Source organism: Macrobrachium rosenbergii, chromosome 28 (assembly GCF_040412425.1).
Source record: "Macrobrachium rosenbergii isolate ZJJX-2024 chromosome 28, ASM4041242v1, whole genome shotgun sequence".
NCBI lineage: Eukaryota > Metazoa > Arthropoda > Malacostraca > Decapoda > Palaemonidae > Macrobrachium > Macrobrachium rosenbergii.
In genome coordinates, this window is record NC_089768.1 from 15,708,385 (window position 1) to 15,727,861 (window position 19,477).

Consider the following 19,477-nt stretch of genomic DNA (forward strand, 5'->3'; position numbering starts at 1 on the left):
TATCAAGATTAGTTCTCTTGAACAAACAAGAAAGGCTTACTTAAAAAAGCTACTGTATTTAAAAATTACATCTGATTGGAGGATACCAGTAGTTTGTAGGGGATTGGTAGTTCTCAATTATAAGTCTTTAGAACTGAGGGGAAAATATGCTAATCACCTTATCACACACCTGTAGTTGAAAAGACACAAAATACGAGGACTGTGGCTGAACTGAAAAAGACAAATGGATAATTGAATCTGCAGATGAAGTGAACAAGCTTGTTTTATAAAAGACAGGAGTTGATTAGATCAAATATTTTTGTTAAGAAATATTCTGCAAGAGTTTATGGGATTTAAAAATCCTCATCTGATGACTTTTGTTAATTATGAGGAGATGGTCGACAGCATCCACAGTCTGATATTATTACTGGATTTGCAGTAATTAGTGTGGTGCTGCAGGGAAATGTTATTTTTCCTTTGCCATTCCTGTGAATTTTATAATGAAGGAAGTGGTCATAGATAAAAAAAGGTTCAGATGAGAATAGTAATAGCAACTGACACTCTTAGAATATGTGTATGAGGCTGTTTACAATAGCTAAACACCACAAGATTTACGAAGCTTGCACAATAGAATGCATTATATATCTAGAGAGATGGGACTCAAAAACTAAGTCAATGAAAAACAGAAGTAATGAGCAAAGGGATAAAATAGCACCGGATGGAGAAAGAATGAATGAGGTTGAATCTTTCAAATTTTTGAGATGACATTAAGTACAGATTCTCTGGAGCTGGAATTTAGTGGAAGACTGAAAAAAAAGCAAATCAATGGGCAGCCTGAATAAGTTTTAGTTATTAAATTGTTTGAAATTATTAAATTGTTTGAAATTATATATGAAAGATTATACATGAGGCTAATGCCGGCAGTTTTGCTATACCAACATAAACCTTGTTATGGCAATGAAGTTGTCTCTAAAAGATTTTGTTGACTCAAGAATCAAGCTCTATGATGAATATGAATCAGATGGCAGGATAGAGTTAGAAATGTTAACATAAAAGAATTTGTGCAAGTTCTGTATAAAGATCGGGTTGTTATAAATGGGGGGTGTAGAAGCTTTGACAAATTCTTTGCACCACCCCTGGAAGAATAGTTAGTAAAAGCTGGGGTCCTGTGGGTGCCAGAAGAGTTGGAAGATTCAGACCTACTTGGATGGGAACTATAAGGGAAGCTAGAGATGTGAGGAGATTTGTGGAACATAACTCTGGAAGACAGGATTGGTAGAATTTCCCAGAGGCCTTGTGTGGCACATAGCACTGATGGAGGTAATGATGAAGCAGTATTAATTAAACGTGAAAGTTATCATGTTTTTTGTTTGTTATTACCTAAATATTCTGTCCAAAAACCATTGCAGGCTTTATACTTTTATCAGATTCTGAGATCTGAGGTGCACCTTGAACAAATTCAGGAGTGTCATATCTCATAAAACAACAAAAGTTAAAATTCAAATAAATTCCAGTCATAGAAAAATAGCTTATTCAGTTTACTGCCAAGAGTTCACTTTAAAATTAGATGTTTATTTGCTGAAACAGTTATGATAATTATTGTTCCATCTTGAAAATGTGGCATATATAAGTTAATCAGTCCATGAGGGGGGCGAGTGAAATTTATGATAGATACTATTGTAAAATATCCTAAATGTTATCAATATAATAATGATGTTCTGTTTGAAGTGGCTTCATCCTAATAACTGTTCAGAACCAAGTTCTTAAAATATAAGCTGTGAAGGCCAGATTTTGCATGATATGTACTATTGAAATGTATGTTCTTTAAAATAATTGTAAAACTTCTTCCTTAAGAACTTAAATGTTGTTCCAATGTACAATTTGTCATATGAATTTATAGACTATTTACTTTTCCAGTTACATGCATGTAAAACAGGAAGATCGACTCTACTACAAACAAACTGGCTTGATTAATGAACGAATCTTAGGTCATGCCATACGAAAAGCCCTGCAGTTTGATATACCTGTCAAGAATAATCGGTCTGTTTGTAAGGTATGCCCATATTACATTACTGTTATGAAAGTTTTGAGATAGGGTGGTGGGTTTGAATATGAATCCTAAGCTTTTTGATCCAACTAGTTGACAACTTGCTATTGAATTCTTAGGATTTTATTTCATCACAAACCCATCATCAAAAGTTACATGAATGCATGTAACACTAATGTAATGGGTTTGTAATAAGACATTAATTTTGTTTTTAAGAAGTTACATTTTATTGAGCTTTATGAAACATTGACAACTACTGAAATAATAATGATAGCATTAGCTTACAAAAATACTTTTATTTGGGGTGAATCTTACCCACTGTTAATGAGTGTTGTGTATTGTTTTGTTTGTGGGTTTGAATTCCGCCACATTATATTTGGCGCCCAACGTGGGGCAGCTGGTGTTGCAGCTGCAATTAAGATTGGTGGCTGGTAGTGTGACTGGAGGAAAGGATGGAAGAGGAACTGGTGAGGTTGAGAGAGGAGTTGCGGCTGGCAAGAGAGCGAGAATGCATGGTTAAAGAGTGAGAATGAGAACTTGAGGCTTCAGTTGGAAGAGATGGGATCATTGGTAAAAGGAGCGAAAGAGGAAATGAAAGGGGAGATGAAAGAGTCAGAAGAGAGAATGGAAGAGAGGGTGGATAAAAAGTTGGAGGGAATGATGAAAAGTGTGGAAGAAATGGTGAAAGGTATGTTCAAGGGTGTTTTTGGAGAAGGGGCTGTTGGAGGCAGGTCCTCTGGAACGTGTGAAGGGGCAAGAGAGAAAGAAAAGGAGGAAGAAGTGAATGGAAGCCTTGAGTGATGAAAGTGATGTGGGAATAGGAGGTAAGAAACGAGAGAATGAGAGGCAGGGTAAGGAAAAGGGGAATGAAAGGCAAGGGAAGGAACAGATGGAAAGTAAGGATAAGTCAGGGGAAGAAAAAGGGAAGAAGGGAAAAGGAAAGGAAACTGGTAAGAAGGGCAAGGAAGTGGGAAAGGCAGGAAAGAAGGGAGAGGGTGAAGACAGTAGTGATAATGAGGTGGATGGAGGTGAATGGATAAAAGTGGATAAAAAGAAGAAGAAGAAGAGTGTAATGAGTAAGATGAATGTAAGTGCGGAAGTGGACTCTTTGTATTCGGAAGAAGGTATGAAAGGACAGAGTGAAAGTAGCGAAAGTGAGAGTGAAAGTGAGAAAGAAGTGAGAAAGGCTATGTATGTGAGGGTGGTACCCCGGTGTGAAAGGTATGATGAGTATGGAAGGAGGGATGTGCATGATTTCTTTAGGGAGTATGAAAGGTTTTGTCAGGATAAGTGTGGGGAGAGTAAGAGAGTGTGGTCACGAGAATTAGGAGAATATTTGACTGGGTTTTTGCTTGATATGTATAGGGTTCTTATGAGTGTGGGAGATGTTGAGTATGACAAGGTGAAAGCTAGACTAGTTGAGCAAGCGAGGCGTATGAAAGCGAGTGTTAAGTATAAGAGGAAGAATGAATTTGATGAGGCAAAAAATGAAAGCTGGGGAAACCTTGTCACTGTATGCTTGTAGGCTGGAGACGTTGGCAAGGAAGAAGTTTGGGGATGATGGGATAGATGAATGTAAGGAGTTAGTACAGAAGTTGTTAGGGACAGTGCCAGATGGAGTTAGAGAATTTGTGAACTTGAAGCGGAAGGAGAAGAAAAGATGGACGAGTGAAAGGTTGACATGGGGAGAAATTTTGGAAATTGTAGAAGATTATGAGCTTGACAGGGTTATAAACGAGAGCAGAAGTGTGAGTGTAAGGGCTGGGGTAAATGAGAGAGTGCCAGAGTTTGGAAGCTTTAGGGATGCAGTGTTGAGGGGCCCAATGAGAATGGCCGATAGTGTGATAGATAGGAGTGTAAGAGCAAGTAATGTGGAGGTGCCAGTGAGGATGAATGATGGGTTTGTAAGGGAACAACGTGTTGGACGGGTTAGGGATAGTAGTGTACAAAGGGGAAGGTCGGTGAGTGGAAGTCGAGCGAAGTGTTTTAGATGTAGAAAGGAAGGACATACAAAGAATGAGTGTAGGTGGGCTTTAGGAGCGTGTTTCGGGTGTGGGCAATCGGGACATTTGGTAAGTGAGTGTACGAAAGATAGAGGGTTAAATGCTACAGGTGCGGACAGGTGGGTCATATTGCTAATGGTTGTAGGGGTACCCGAGTGAATGTAATGTGGCAACTGTGGTAAGAATGGGCATTATGCGAGAATGTGTTCAGAACCGAGAGCGAAGTGTGTCGAATGTGGAATGGAAGGGCATGTATCAAGTGTATGTAGACGAAAGAGGGTGACTGTGACAGCGAAGTTGGGAAACTGAGTGTGAAGGGGGTTCAAATGGGTGGATCCTCCAGGATGCAAGCGTTGCGTGTGATGCATGTACGTGAGGGGTTGTTACATGAGGATCAGCAATTGGTTTTGATAGAGTATGGTAGGAAACGTAAGAAAGGGAAGAACGTAAGTGAACGGAATGATCGTAAGTTGTGTGATAGGGGTGTGAGTGCCAAAGTGAAAATGAGTGATAAAGCGTGTAATACGGATGAATGGGATGGTATGAATAGGACGTATAGCATATGCGGGTTTGATATAACTGAGTTGACTGAACGTGTAGGGGTGAGTGAACGGTTGGAGGTGAGCGAAAGTGTAAGAGTAAGAAAGCGTAGCAGTAATATGCAGTGATTGAAAGCATGAATGAATCGTTGCAAGAATTGGAAAGGTCAATGAGCGAATGGGATGGGTTAGTTGAAGAATTGGGGAGGTATTTGGGAACGAGTTAGAGGGTATAGATGAGATTGTGGATGAAATTGAGAGTGGTAGTAGTGAAGAAGATAGCGTGAATCTGAGAGAGAATGGAGGAGAAAATATGAATCTGAATGTTGCTGGAAGAGAAAGTGATTCTGAGAGAATGATTGCGCGTGCTGCCGAACGTGATCTAGAGGACCTGCTAGTAAGCATCCGTGGGTGTTGCGTAAGGCAATTTGAATGCAGTGTGAAAGAAGGTGTTAGTTGGGAAATGCTAAAAGGGGGAGACTTATGGAGGGATGAATGAATTTGTTTGTATTTAGCATTTCCCAACGTTTTGTGTGTGAGAGAGAGAGAGAGAGAGAGAGAGAGAGAGAGAGAGAGAGTAAGAGTCGTTGTGAGTGGTTGTCGGTTGTTGGGTTGTTTGGTTGTTTACATGCGTTGTCTGTCTGTGAAAATGTTAGGTAGATTTCGGTTTTGGGAGAGTCTTGTGTAGTTGAGGTCCAACCTTGAAAGTGGACGGGCAGTTCGAAATTAATTTTGGTCTGGGTTTTTGTACCAACATTGGTGGTGCATGTGTCTCTTCTTTTTTGTTCATTGTTGGTGGAGGGTCTGTCCTCAATTTTGTTTTGTGGTTTTGTGTGCTGTGATTGGCGACCGTGGACCTTTGGTCCGTCTCCAGCAACCGAAGATGAGGGTGAGTGTTGTGTATTGTTTTGTTTGTGGGTTTGAATTCCGCCACAACAGGTGCATCGGCATGCAAAATAAAAAAAAAAGGATCATTTGTCTGACTTGGATGACTGTTCACTGTCCTCCATCTGGTGTGTTTTGAATATTTACTTCTTTTGAGAATTCTTCTTGTTGCTACAAAGGTCAGCTGTTGGTATTTCATTGTTTTGTCTGTCTTCTGCTTTCACAGTATTGTACATGCAAAGAACTTCAGGTTGTGCAGAAATGATCTTAAGAATAGGTTTAGGAATGTAGGGTTTGACTGAAGGACTTTTATGTTTGTTTTTTAAGCATAAAAGAGAAGGGAACCAGATAGCTTGAGAAAGCAGAGAGTTAGGTCAGCGCATAGATCTGCCTGTCTCCTATTTCTCATGAAGCTTCAACTTCAGTTGTCTCCACTCAGTCTCTGGCTCATTCCCCTACTGATCCTTTAGCTAAACCTGGAACTGAGACTTCATCTTTAGCTCTGCCTTTTATTCCCTTTCAGTTCGGGGAAAGTGTATTGAGAAGTTAGAATAGGACGTTAACCTGATTTTAGAGTCAGTCCAGGGCTTAATGGAATGCATGTTAGGGAACTGTTCCAAGTTCCCCTGTGGTATGCAATCTTTTTTACATTCCCTTTTGAGAGGTAAGGTCTCTGTGCCCTCGTCTTATAGCCTGAACTTGGGACTGCCCTGCAACAGTTGGAAGACCTGCTGCCAGGGAACTGGTTCAGTTCTAAGGAGCAGTGTGGTTCTATGCCCTCCATCAATTTCCTCTTGTTTGCTATGTTCTGACAACTGTTAAATGCTATCGCCGAAGGAACTTTGTTGGTAAACACAAATTTTACTATCATTTCGACTTAGCTGTCATTGATATTTAGTAGTGATGATGTTAGCACTGCCAGGACTAATAGAATAGGAGTGGGCAGCATTATTAAAAAATAATGTGCCTGTTGTTAGTTCTTTTAATTTTCATGTGTAAACTCAATCGATTGTTGAATTAGTCGTTTATTCTACTTTTTTACTCTAAATTCTTGTATATCAATAATCTTTCTCTTTGAACTATCATTGAGTCCCTTTCTTCTGCCTCTGCTAATGTTTCCCTTTCTAGCTCTATCATTGTTACGGAATCTTTGGTTGATTCTGAATTACTGTAGATGCATATCTAGCTATTTGACTGTCTAAGCTTTACCTTCTGCAAATGGCATTAGTCTGTCAAAACTATTTCGTATGAGGCAGGGGTGTCGGGGTTGCTGGCACTTCTCTTCCCCTGCTTCCTTCCCTTCCCCATTTTCTATGGCACCTGGCGGCCATTAATCCTCTTTTGCTTGCCCGTGCTGTGTCACCTCAGGTGAACTGAGCATTTTCTTCAGTTCCCCCTTCAGTAGAGCTGGACATTAGTTTCAGGGAGTCATCTGCTGTCGCCCTGACTCCTCTGGTGGAAGAAGAGATTGAAACGGAGGAGTCTCCCATTTTCTGATGTTTGTGGGAAAGTTGTGCTTTGCTCTATCATTTAGTGGGGGAAAGTGTTCACTAGGGACTAGTTCTCATGTTATCTGTAAACATTTCTGCTCCCATTAGTTCTTTGAACTTTGAAGAATCCCAGTTTTTCTCCTTCAATTAGTGTGTGAATAGATGAGATTTCTTGGGCTATACCACACTAAGCTTCTTTTAAGAATGCCAACTTTTGTCGTTCTTTATTTAGTAAGTTGCCACCTACTATTATTCAGGAGCATTACCAGCTCTTAAACATTTGGTCGAAGATTAGGTTTGCTAGGTTTGCTTTGCTCGTCTCTTTTCTTTGAAGAGATGTACTCTTGAGATCAACAAAGGACATGCTGAGGGTGAGTTTTTGCCCAGGTCTCTGTTTAGCATGCAAAGTCATTAGAGTTTTTGATTTGCACGGTCAAGGCCATTTCTGACACTGCAGGCAAATGTTCTCATGCTATACTAACTGTTTGAAGAAGTGAGAACAATCATGCTCCTATCTTTTGTCAAAGGTTTCTCTTCCACATGAGATGGCAGCTATTTTGATTTTTCTTTTGGATGACCTTCTAAGCCCAATCCTTTTGAAGACAATACAGGATTATTGGTACAAAATACCAAATTTCTTAGATAATCTGTCATGTTAGGAGTAAAAAGACCTGCCTCTTCTCTTCCTTCAGATCCTTCAGTTAAGTCATACCTCTTTCTCACAGGTCTCATTTCAGCTGTTAATACCTTTCTAGGACCTGTTCACCCTTCAGGTTCTGGTAGGAGGCAGACTACAGGCCGCCTTGCATGTTAGAAAAGACTTAGGAGCAGAACCTTGGGTGGTGGAGGTACTGAAGGAGAGTTATGATTCCTTTTGGTTTTCCCTCCACTGGCGTTGTCGTGTATAGCCTTTCTTTCATATCTTCTCCAGCAGGAGAAGTATCTCGTTCTTCAGTAAGAGATTGTTGTTAGAGAAGAATGCAGTGGAGCAGGTGTTGATAATTCACTGGGATTTTACTTCACTTTTTTTTGTTCTGGCATCATAAGCAACCAGAGATTGCTTATGGCACTAGAACAAAAAAAGTGAGAAGTAAAATCCCAGTGAATTACCAATTACCAACACCTGTTCTATTGCATTCTTCTCTAACAACAATCTCTTACTGAAGAACGAGATACTTCTGCTGGAGAAGATTGGTGCCACAGTGTTGCACATATTGAGACTGAACAACTTTCTTTGTCTGTCCCCATTCTGCATGGAATTTTCTAGCATGGTTTTAGGGACTTACCAAAAGAATAACCAGATGATTTGGTGAACATGAAGGTTGCATTTCATCACTCAGTATTAGATTATAGTTGCTTTCTGACTTGAATTCCCTCACAGGGGATTTCATGGTTCTACGATATTTCCTTACTTAGTGAGTTCTCTCTCTTGGTCAGTCTCACTCATGCTCAGACCCTACTGCTCTTCATCCCATTCACCAAACTAAACAGGACGTTACAGGAGACATCACATCTCCTGCTTGCATACGTGATGAGAAGCATGACAATTCCAGGTAGGATTCAACTGCAGTCAATTTTCAGAGGTAACTTCTCACCCAGTGAGTACGTTTCCTATATAAATGGCAATGGTTTGTATTTCTGTAGAAACAAGTAACAAATTTTGTAAGGTAATTTGTATTTTTCTTAGGTATATCAATGAGCACCTTTTATCAACGAGAGCCTTTTATCATAATCCCACCTCACTCACCCAGCTTTGTCTCTGTGGCTGATAGGAACCGTATTTAGTGGCAGTGGGTGAGAGAGGGGTATTCCCACACTCACCACTCACAACTGCCAGTTTAGAACTTTGTTACCAAGTTAAACAACCATTCCAGCTTGTATACCAAAGAAACCTACAAATCATTTAAAAAGAATGGATTTTATTTCTGCCTCCTTCTATATCACCTGTAGTTTCTTATGAAGCCTTTACAATTATGTGTTCTGTGTTTCCATTTCCCATGTATATCTTCACACTTTCTTTTCCCCACTTCATGATTATAGCATATGAAACATGTTTCTTGCTTGAATTTGGTTGTACTCTGTCTTGGATTTTTTATATTTAGTGAAGTAATTTTGAACACAACTTTGTTTATTGCAAATTTAATTTTAACAAAACTATTAGTGTTTGAAGCCTCTTATGTCTAATAATGAATTTCTCATTTTTTTTCACCTCTGAATGTATGCTGTTTAAGATAGTTCTGTTTTACCATCATGTGAGTTCTGTGATTGCTTGTGGGTATTTCTGTGTGGAAATAAATTTGCTTCTATTGTCATGTTATTCTTCTTCGCAAATTCTAAAGTAAGTCTACAGTTTCCATTGCATTGTTCATGTCAGTTGTGCATTCCTGTTCTGCTTGAGCTTCCTCCTCTTCCTATTCAGTATTTACACTTTGATCAAGGACTTCTTATAACAATCAATTTAGAATAAACATAACTGTGAATATATTATTTGAATAATTTCTTGTCTCATTTCAGAATAAACTTGATGGTGAGTGCACAATCTTCAATTGTCCATTTGCTCATTTAACAAGAGAAGAGTTTATTAAGGTTGTTTTAGCAGAGGTGAAATCAGAATTTATGAAGAGTTTTGGACCAAGTGACTGCCTTTTTCATTCTGTGGAGGCACAGAATGCTATCATACAAGTATTACTGAACCCTCATGCGCTTTCAGTTCCTCCACCTCCAGTTTTGCTTCCAACTATGCCTGCACCATCCATTGTGTGTCCTCCAGCACCTGCATTTAGTGGTCCAATGCAACCACAAGCTATAAATGATTATGATTTAGATCAACTTATTGCTGAGAAACTAAGGCTTGCTAATGAAAAAATAGCTGAAGAAAATGAGAAGTATATGAAGCATGTAAAAGCACTGGAAGAAGAAAATTTACAAATACTACGAGTTTTAGATCCAGAACAACCTGCTAGAAGCTTAGAAGATATACGCAAAAGAATATTGGACTTATTTGAAGACATCAATTGGAACAGCAGTGTAAAACTGTTTGAAAAGTCACTTGATTATCAGCACAAGAAAACTTCAGAGGTAAGGATTTCCTGGGATATTTATTTCAATAATGTTTATTATAGTACAGTATAAGGTTGTAGAACGTTAATTTTTGTGGCATTGTGGAAGCTTTTGAGGTCATTTATATTTTCTTTCACTTTGCATAGAACCAGATCTATGCTGCATTGGCATATTTGAATGATACAGTGTGATGGAAAGTTAATGTACAAGTAAACAGTAAAACTTGAGATTAAAGACCCCGTAATTATTGGTTTCGATAGTTAACAGACTGGCCTGGACAATAAAGTGTGTTGGGGATATCCGAACTGCTGTACAAAATGCGAGGCTATATTACGTATCAAAACATTGGACTATAATTCACACGGCTAATTACTATCATTACATTTGTAGGGGCCTCTGGCCTACGAAATACAATACTCTGATAGTCTATAACATGACATATTTTTGCTTGAACATGAAAAAATTATACAAAAAGTAACCATGAAAATAAACAGTGAAGTGCTGTAATTTGGATTTTATAACCAATGGAAAAACTGATTCCATTTCAGGTTATTTGCTAAGACTAGTGATCACTGAAAGTAACAGTTTGTGATCATTTATGCCAGTTTTCATGTTTTTTTATTAAATGATTTTGAAAAGTTATAGTACATCAGGCATACCATTTGTCAAAGTTTTTGTGAACAAATAGTAGTGCTGCATGTATGCAGTAAGGGTAAGGACTGAGGTCACCTCACAAAGGATAAATGAATTACAGAAAAAGATAAAAGAACCCTTACTAGCTAGTGGGTGTTATTATGCATTTGAAGATTTATATAAAAAATAAATATGAGGCCTAGCTACCACAGGGAAAATCAAGGAAAGCAACAGCTTGCTTAGTGCGCAATTGGTAACACACTGTAGAGCACAGAACAGTAACCACAGTTACTGTCTTAACAAGTAGGTACTAAAATTGAATGGTAAAGAAAGGAACATACTTGATACATAAGAAACATTAATCTTGCCAGCAGCATTCAAACATCCTGCCTGAGTAAAATACTACTTTATAATGAACAGTCCTGGCAAAGCAAATAAATTAAATTTTGAAACCAAAACATTTGACATCTATTGAAACAATGTTTGAGTAATACACTTGTAGTGGGAAAAGATAAACAAAGTACTTGAAACCAAAGACATAATATAGAAAATTTTGCCAGTATGAATCACAAATTTAAAAGTTAATGATTAAACTGCATACTTTCTATATCTGAAAGTGTAAGTTTCAGTTTAACATTAAGGCAGCAGTATGATACCCATTAGATTTTACAGTACATAGGAGAAAAATCTCATTGAACAGGGAACTTCTAATTCTATAGCAGTAACCAGCTTTCTAAGACTAGGGTACAAAATGTGGATATACAGTGAAATAATTTTTCAAATATAAAAATGAGAATACATGTCTTATAAAAAGACTATCCGACAGTAACCTATCCATACTCACACAAAATATATTCATGGGAAAAACAAGGAGTTAAGAACACTTTAAGCCCAACACAGATACTTACCAAGTATAATGAGGAAGGGCAAGAACTTTTGTTTGAATACTTCTTAAGAAGTCAATTAACACCATACTTTACAACTTAATGTTGGAGGTGAAATAATAAATGAAAGCAGAAACAATATCAGTGAGAAAAACTATCAGTCACTAACTTGAAATCCAAGTGTAATTTGATAGCAGTTCTAGTTAATTAAATGCAGGCACTTACATTTCAAACACCTATGAATATAATAGTGAAAAATTACTACAAAAAATTTTAGAAATCAGAGACTGAAGAGTTCAGTGCTGGTGAATGAAAGTATTAAAGAAGGGATTTGCAGAAACATGGAGTCTGGTGATGTAAACTACTGGAGGTATATAAAAAACTAAGATTTCACTGAAAATCTGATTAATGTTCGTAATTATATAATGCAGTGCAAGGAAAATTCTACTATAAAAAAGGAACAAAACTAAAAAATAAAAAAATTGAAATAGCAAAGTAATCCTATACATTTTCAAAAGTCTGGGAAACTTTGGTAGCTGTTAACCAATCAGCAGACACACACACAGGAATTCATTCATCTGCTGGGGAGGTAATTCAACTTGGCTCCTCCACAAGCCTATGTGGGCTTGCTGTTTTCTTTTATCTTTTCCAAAGTATGGTGTTGGTTGAACCATTTTTTTATGTTTTCCTTTTAAAACCTCGGTTTCTCTGTTGTTTTTAAATTTTGAGATCATTGTTCATGTTTATATGTATTGTTTGCTGCAAAATGTATGAAACTTATATTATATAATTGTAATTATTGTAAGTTTCCCTTGTATTTCAGCTGCCAAACCTGCGTGGAGGGCAGGCTCAAGTTATGAAACCAGATTCCATTGGAATGCCTGTTATACCTCAAGGAACACAGTCTATTATTCCCCAAGAAATGCCACCTTTCAACCCAACACTTGGCTCTCTTCCTCCTGGCTTGCCTGTTATTCCTGGACCTGCGCCATTTAACCCTATGATGGGTCCTGCAGCTCCTGTTGTACCTATTGTTCCACATATGGGTCCTTTAGCCCCACCCTTTCCCAGTGTACAAAATGATTTAAGGTTTCCAGTTCAAGACTTTAAAAGAGGAACTGTTGCTCACAGCAAGAGTGAATACAATGAAGACAATTATGACAGCGATCCTATGGAAATAGTAAGTAACTAGAGATGATTATGGACCTTGTTTATATTGTTCCCACATGAATACAAACCCTCGGTCTTTACAGCGAAGCTGGAAAGTCTGGCCGTTAAACTTTTTGCAAGGCGGTTATGGCAACAGGTACCTATGGTAGGGGCGGAAGTACTGCCCTCCCCAAACTGGAATGCATTCAATCTCTTGAGTTTGCTTTTGGCCACACTCTCGACAAGACATGCTTTTCTTCTCTGTCCTGCTGTTCAGCCTTTTTCCTCTTGTTGTATATTTTACATTTGTAATTTGAAATATTGATTTAGATATATTGAAACATTTGTGTATTTTGATATATTACGACATTTCAATATGTTTTATTTCTATGTCTTCCATGATATATTTACTTACTCATACTGCGTAGTAGGCTTAGGTGTGGAGTTTTTCTCCCATTATATCGATGTTGTTGTTTCTCAAACACCTTCTCCTAGGTGTGTGTTTAATTAAATGTCTTGATGCAAACTACACAATTTCTGGGAACATGGTTATGTTTTAGTTTTTCAGATGTGTAGATTGAGATGATCGAGGCATTACAGGTTCATGTTGCAGCTGAGGGTTTCGTGTGAGGATTTGTCTTACTTAACATAGCAAGTTTTTTTCCACTCCCTCAACACGAATGTTAATGGCGTAAGTTCTGTGATTGTGTAGGTCCTGACTAAATGCTCAGGACCAGTCGGAATTTACCGCCTTGTCTTTCCGTCAGGGGCAGGGTTGTGAGTCGTACGGCTCCCTCCCTTCTCTCAGATACAGATATATTTCTTTTTCTTTCTCTCAGGGTGGGAGGTTTCTTCCCTTCCTCAGAGGGAAGGCATATTATTTGTTTCTTTTCAGGCCCTACAGTTCAGAACTTGTTTTGCCTCTGGACTTCCTTGTCGCCTTCTTATGCGACAGTTGTCAGCCCTGCTGCTCGCCTTGAAGTCTCACAGTATTTTTGTTTTTATGAAAAACCTATTACCATATTTTATGGCATACAAGATCCTCTTTTCCCCCCAAAATTAGATCAAAATTTATCACTGGGGTCTTAAATGAAAATTTAAGTTATCTGGTGGGCTGAGGTTTACCCAGATGCTTTAGACTACTGTGTTTTGTACGTAGCCAGACTCCATAATACTCTAATATTATTGATTTTTACTTAGATATATCATCATAATTAGTACTGTTACTGTTACTGCAGTAAAATACCTCATAACTAGCACCTTTGGGACTATTGGTTGCTGGTTATTTGACTTTGCTGGTTGCATGAGGGATATCCATCTAAAATGTCATATATGTATCCTGAGCTGCTATTTTGTCATTCATTGGCAATAAAAAAAATTTGTTTCTCAGTTTTATTTTTGAACTGATCATATCCTATGCTCACCTTACGGCGACGGTAGTGTGGAGCAGGGTTACTATATATCGGTACACCTACACAGTGATGCATTAGACTGCAGACACAAGCACATTGAAACTGCATGCAGTACTGATGCACTTCTTGTGTCTTTGCTCACCTTTCTCTGTTTTTGTCGAAAGCTTTTTTTAACGTAAAGAATTGGGCATTTTTTACATAAAGAATAACGAGAGAGAAAGAATGCAAATGCACGTGAAGTGCGTTGTTCACTTTGACGTGTACTGACACGCACATGCTCAGACTGACAAAAACACAATCATGAATGTAACTTTGAGTAATCTTATTGAAAATCTCATTAAAATACACATACTTCTAGATAATTTCTTATATTTACCTTCAGTTTTGTTTTTTATTTATTTTGCAAGTTGAAGCACTAATAAATTCATTGTCACCATCATAAATTAGTTATCTACTGCAGGTAGAAAAGGATGGGGGGAGAGTACTGTATAATATTTTCTGCTGTGTCTAAGCCACTTTTGTTTTATCTTATAAATTACAGTAGATTAATTACTAAACAGTTTTTCCTGCTGTCCCAGTTGCAAGTTTTGTTCAATTTTTTTCTTCCATACTGTAGCTATATGCTGTATTTTTTCCATACCAGTAAATGCTTACATGTGCACATTTTTTCCTAATAGTGTTCTCTTCTGAAACTTGTCTTTTTTAACACCTTTACTGGCCTGTTGCACTGTTAACACTTGCATACCGCATGAGACCAAGAGTATATCAGTCATCATTTGCTCCCACTAAACTTTCTGTTATTCATATTTTTCATTTATATTCTTATGTGAAAACATTGTGTACATACCAATGAATATTTTTCACCACATCTGCTATATATATATATATATATATATATATATATATATATATATATATATATATATATATATATATATATATATATATATATATATATATATATATATATATATATATATATATATATATATATATATATAATATATATATATATATAATATAGAAAAAAAAGAGGAATATTTAGTGGAAAAAGTAATTGCAGAAATAGAAATAGTAGTAAGTAGTAGAAATAAAGTAGCAGAAAAAGTAGTAAAGTATTAGTAAAATAGTACTAGTAGTAATAGCAGTATATACTAGTTTTCTTACGAAACAGTTAGTATACATCAATGAATGTTTATGGCATTGGTAATAATAATAATAATCATAATCATAATAATAATAATAATAATAATAGTAATAAAAAAATTCAACAGTAATACCACTACTACAACTTGTAGTAGAAAAATAATGATAATGAAAATTACATGTTAGTGTAAAAAAATGAAAAGTTTTCAAAAACATAGTACACTTTCCTGTTGACCGAAAATACAGCATTCATCCATTCACACAGTCTGTCAATATCATCATCACAAAAAAAGAAACAAAATGCATCTCGTGGGCAGGTGAAGTCGGGTGTGCAAACAGAGATCCCATTGTCACCCTCCGTGAAATCGGGGTGGGTCTGGGCGCTGTCACAAAATGGATCTGTTATGAACTGCCAACCTTCATCAACAATGGGTTCAATGTCTTCTAAAATCTCGGTGTCTATCATCCTCTAAGCAACTATAACATCTATCACTATAATCATCTGACAGATCTGGCAGGTATTCCTACCAGGATCTGAAATACTATCATCCGACATCATGATACTGAAAAATAAAAAAAACTGTAAAATAACTGCAATCAAAAGGAGAAAAGTTTAGCCTTTCCAAATGGTTTACTACAAGATCGTGTTTCATACATAACAGCTTGGGGCGCACTGACGTGCTGCTGGACGATACCCCTTATAATATCCCATATGAATATGACGTCACGTCATCGGACACTCATTGTCTAGAATGAATAGTGGGTGGAGCTTCTGCACCTCTCTCGTACACAATACTACGCCTGAAACCCATCCAAGCTGAAGAAAACAGCTCTGCTTTTCGAGGAGGGATGAAAGACGATAGGCGTATTACTGTACCATGACGGATCCCCGTGGCGAAGGGTTAAATGGCATAAAATACGTTACTTATGATAGACTGATTTTGTGTCCAGCTCAGTTTCCAGTTACTCCAGAAACTTTTGATCTGGCTGCCAGTAATTTTCCTGTAAGGAATCCATGCAAAATAAAGGATCAGGGAATAGCCTTAGAGAACCTCAAACCTCCAAACACATAAGTGGGCGAATACATGATAATAGCAGTGAGAGTTAAGAATTATGTTAACCTAGGAAATGCTGGTTCTTAAAGCTAGAGATGTAGCACTACCTCAGTAACAGTTAAAGGTACAAAGGAAGCCACTTAAAAATGAAATATAGTAAGAGATAATTTTCAGTATAAAAATTAGTAGTTATAAAATGTAAATTTACATTTACAAAAATGCAGGTTACTGACATTGTTGAGTCCTAGGGGGAAGTAAAAAAGGGCATGAGATTTTAAATGGTATTGTTTATAGAAAAATCTAATGGTTGTAGACACAAAGATTCAAAATTAGAGGAGTAGGTGACATGAAAATCAGAATTTTTTCAGTATAGAATCATTGAATAACAACTAAATCTATGTTAGGTAAAAGTAAGGGCAATGAATTGAACATAAAAAAAATAAGAAAAATTATTAAGGACTTGAAAGAGTCATCTGTGCTGATTATATGGATTAAAAATAACTGTGCCCACAACTGTTGTGGAGTGAGCACTGAGGAGCCATGAACCATCCAGGATCCAATGTGCTTCTGGTGGAAGATAGTCATTCCATGTAGGTCTGGTTTTCAAATTTCCTCTAAAAGTTTGGTTTTGCTCATATTTTGTTTGTTTTCATCTCTTTTCATCCACGAATTTCAATCTCTTCCCTCATTACAATAAAACCTCTATGTACCTAAATTGTGATGAAGTCCTCCTTGTTGAATGTTCTTCCTTGAATAGTCTTGTAAGTGCCTTGCTTCCACAGTCCCTGGCTTCTGTAAGTTACATTTATATTTTCTTGAACAGTCATTCTGTTCATTGTTTTGCCTGGTCTGTTTGGTGTAATCATTGAGCTATTACTAAATATTTAAGTCTGGTTTTCATTTAGTGCCCATTTTGCTTGCATAAAGTTTTGTATTGCTTCCGATGCCTGTATTTTTTTTTCTCAGTATTAGTGAGTGTTATTTTGCTTTTCATTTTGTCTATTGCCTTCTCTATAGCATCAAGAGGTGCTGAAAGTATTTTAATGTATCTGATAAGGTAGGACCCATTCCATATCTGTTTTGTCCAAGGCCTTGTTGAGAGTTAAGTTAAGTATACCTTAGTTTAACCAGACCACGGAGCTGATTAACAGCTCTCCTAGGGCTGGCCCGAACGATTAAACTTATTTTACGTGGCTAAGAACCAACTGGTTACCTAGCAACGGGACCTACAGCTTATTGTGGAATCCGAACCACATTATAGCGAGAAATGAATTTCTGTCACCAGAAATAAATTCCTCTGATTCTCCATTGGCGGGCTGGAGACTCAAACGGTGGTCCAGCAGAGTGCTACCTGAGAACAATATCGACCGATCCAACGAGGAACTTTCTTGTTGAGAGTTACATGCAGGCAGTCCCCGGCTATTGGTGGGGTTCTGTTCCCGACAGCGTGACGACAACTGAAAATCGCCGCTAACCGAAAATCGGCAATAATAGCACTGATCCCTGGTTAGCGGCGCCGCTGATAAGAGGTGATCAGTGCCACTGATAAGAGGCGATCAGCGCCGATAACCAGTTATCAGCAACAAAAATCTGGTTATCGTCGTCGCTAGACAAGCGCCGTAAAACCGGATCGCCAGTAACCGAGGCTGCCAATAACCGGCGACTGCTTGTAAGCAGATGGAGTAGAGCTTATATAAGCCTTTATATGATTTACCAGAGGATGTAGCACCTTCATTAGGCTCTTGGGTTAGTAGCCCTTCTCTTCTTAGTGAGAGGATTTTACAGGGGTTGTCAATAGTCTCTGTGTGCTGAGGTTCGTGCTGGGCCCCTATGGTATATCTGCTGACATCAGTAACTCATGCTGGCCCTACCTTGACTTGTGCTCATGGTAAAAGGTGCTAATCCTTTTGACACTAGTAGCTCACAGCACACCTTTCTTGAAGTAGTTCACCTCCCTTCTGACGATGCCAACTCAGTCATTCAGTCATCTGTTTGTAGAGTCCAGAACTCTTCTGTTGCCATAATTGCAATGCATACACACCCACTAAGTTGTCATTCTCCACAGGGTATCTGAACTCATGGCTCTGTTAGCTGTACAAAGGAGACACTAGGTTTCTTCCATGTTGCTCACACAAGTCCAGTCACACCTTGGACGTTGACAGTTCTTTGTAAGTTAAAAATTATATGGGATGAAGTCACTCCCTCGACCCAAGGTGTAAATTCCAGGTTTGGGAAACATATCATCAAGGCTCCTCCTCTTCTTCAGAGCCTTCCATGATTATTCTCATGCCTCCAGACCCCCTTTGCTACTACTAAAAGCATGCCTTTTGATATTTTCTTTCCCATAGAGACTCGCACACCTGTGATTCCTGTCTCGCCAGATCTGCCAGTCACATGCACAGCTCACCCTTTCCATCAGTGTGTTGGGCCTGGCTATACCTAACTGCAGGCCAGTCTCACCTGTAATAGGTGGCTTGAGGGCCATGGCTTCCCTCGTGAGACATGAGCAACATGCCTGTATCTGCTTGAACACCTAGCTCATCCATACTTAGTGACCCTGGACACTGTCTTTAGTTTGTAAAGCTTGTGCCATGTGCACCTTCACTCATTCCATTGCCCAGAAGAGCTATTTTGTGACCTGGAGTGTGTGATTTGGCAGACAGGCATTAAACAGACTTGTGCCATGCATATATCATGTTTGTGTGCCTTTTCATCCCAGTTGCTTGTTTTGATTGATATTTAATTTTCTCATCCTGATAACATGATAATCAGAGATCTTCCAGTTATTGGAATTGAAGAGACTTGCCAGTATTAGTTGAGGCAGTGATTTCCCAGGTGGAAATAAGTGTTGTTAATATGGACGACTTTATGCTCAATCTTTTACTTGTGTATTCTTATGGTTTCTCTCTCATCAGAGAGATTGTCCCTTATCTCTCATAAGTACTAAGGTTATGGTTGCTCCCAGTGAAAAGTCAACCATCTGCACCTGACTTGGTTTTGTGTAAAGTGTGCAAGGTTTCAAATAGGTTGCCATGGGTGCAATCCTAGATGAAGTGAAGGAGAGCATGGTGGAAAGAAGCTCAAGATCTGTTTGTGAGAAACCAGTGATGACCCCTTAAACAGTTTGCCCAAATGATGCTTGACCAGAATGCTTCAGTGGGCTGGGTGCTTTACGTATCCCTGGTAATTTGCCAT

General features: G+C 38.1%; 1 protein-coding gene across 2 annotated transcripts in view; it reads left to right on the forward strand.

Annotated features, from left to right (window-relative positions):
- Positions 1–19,477, forward strand: part of LOC136854074 (uncharacterized) — a 93,956-nt gene that overhangs the window by 35,288 nt on the left and 39,191 nt on the right. For both annotated transcript variants that reach the window (XM_067130193.1, XM_067130194.1), the window contains exons 5-7: positions 1,897–2,032; positions 9,458–10,021; positions 12,344–12,700. In XM_067130193.1, the coding sequence (XP_066986294.1) occupies positions 1,897–2,032; positions 9,458–10,021; positions 12,344–12,700 (1,057 nt within the window). The remainder of the gene's footprint in view (positions 1–1,896; positions 2,033–9,457; positions 10,022–12,343; positions 12,701–19,477) is intronic.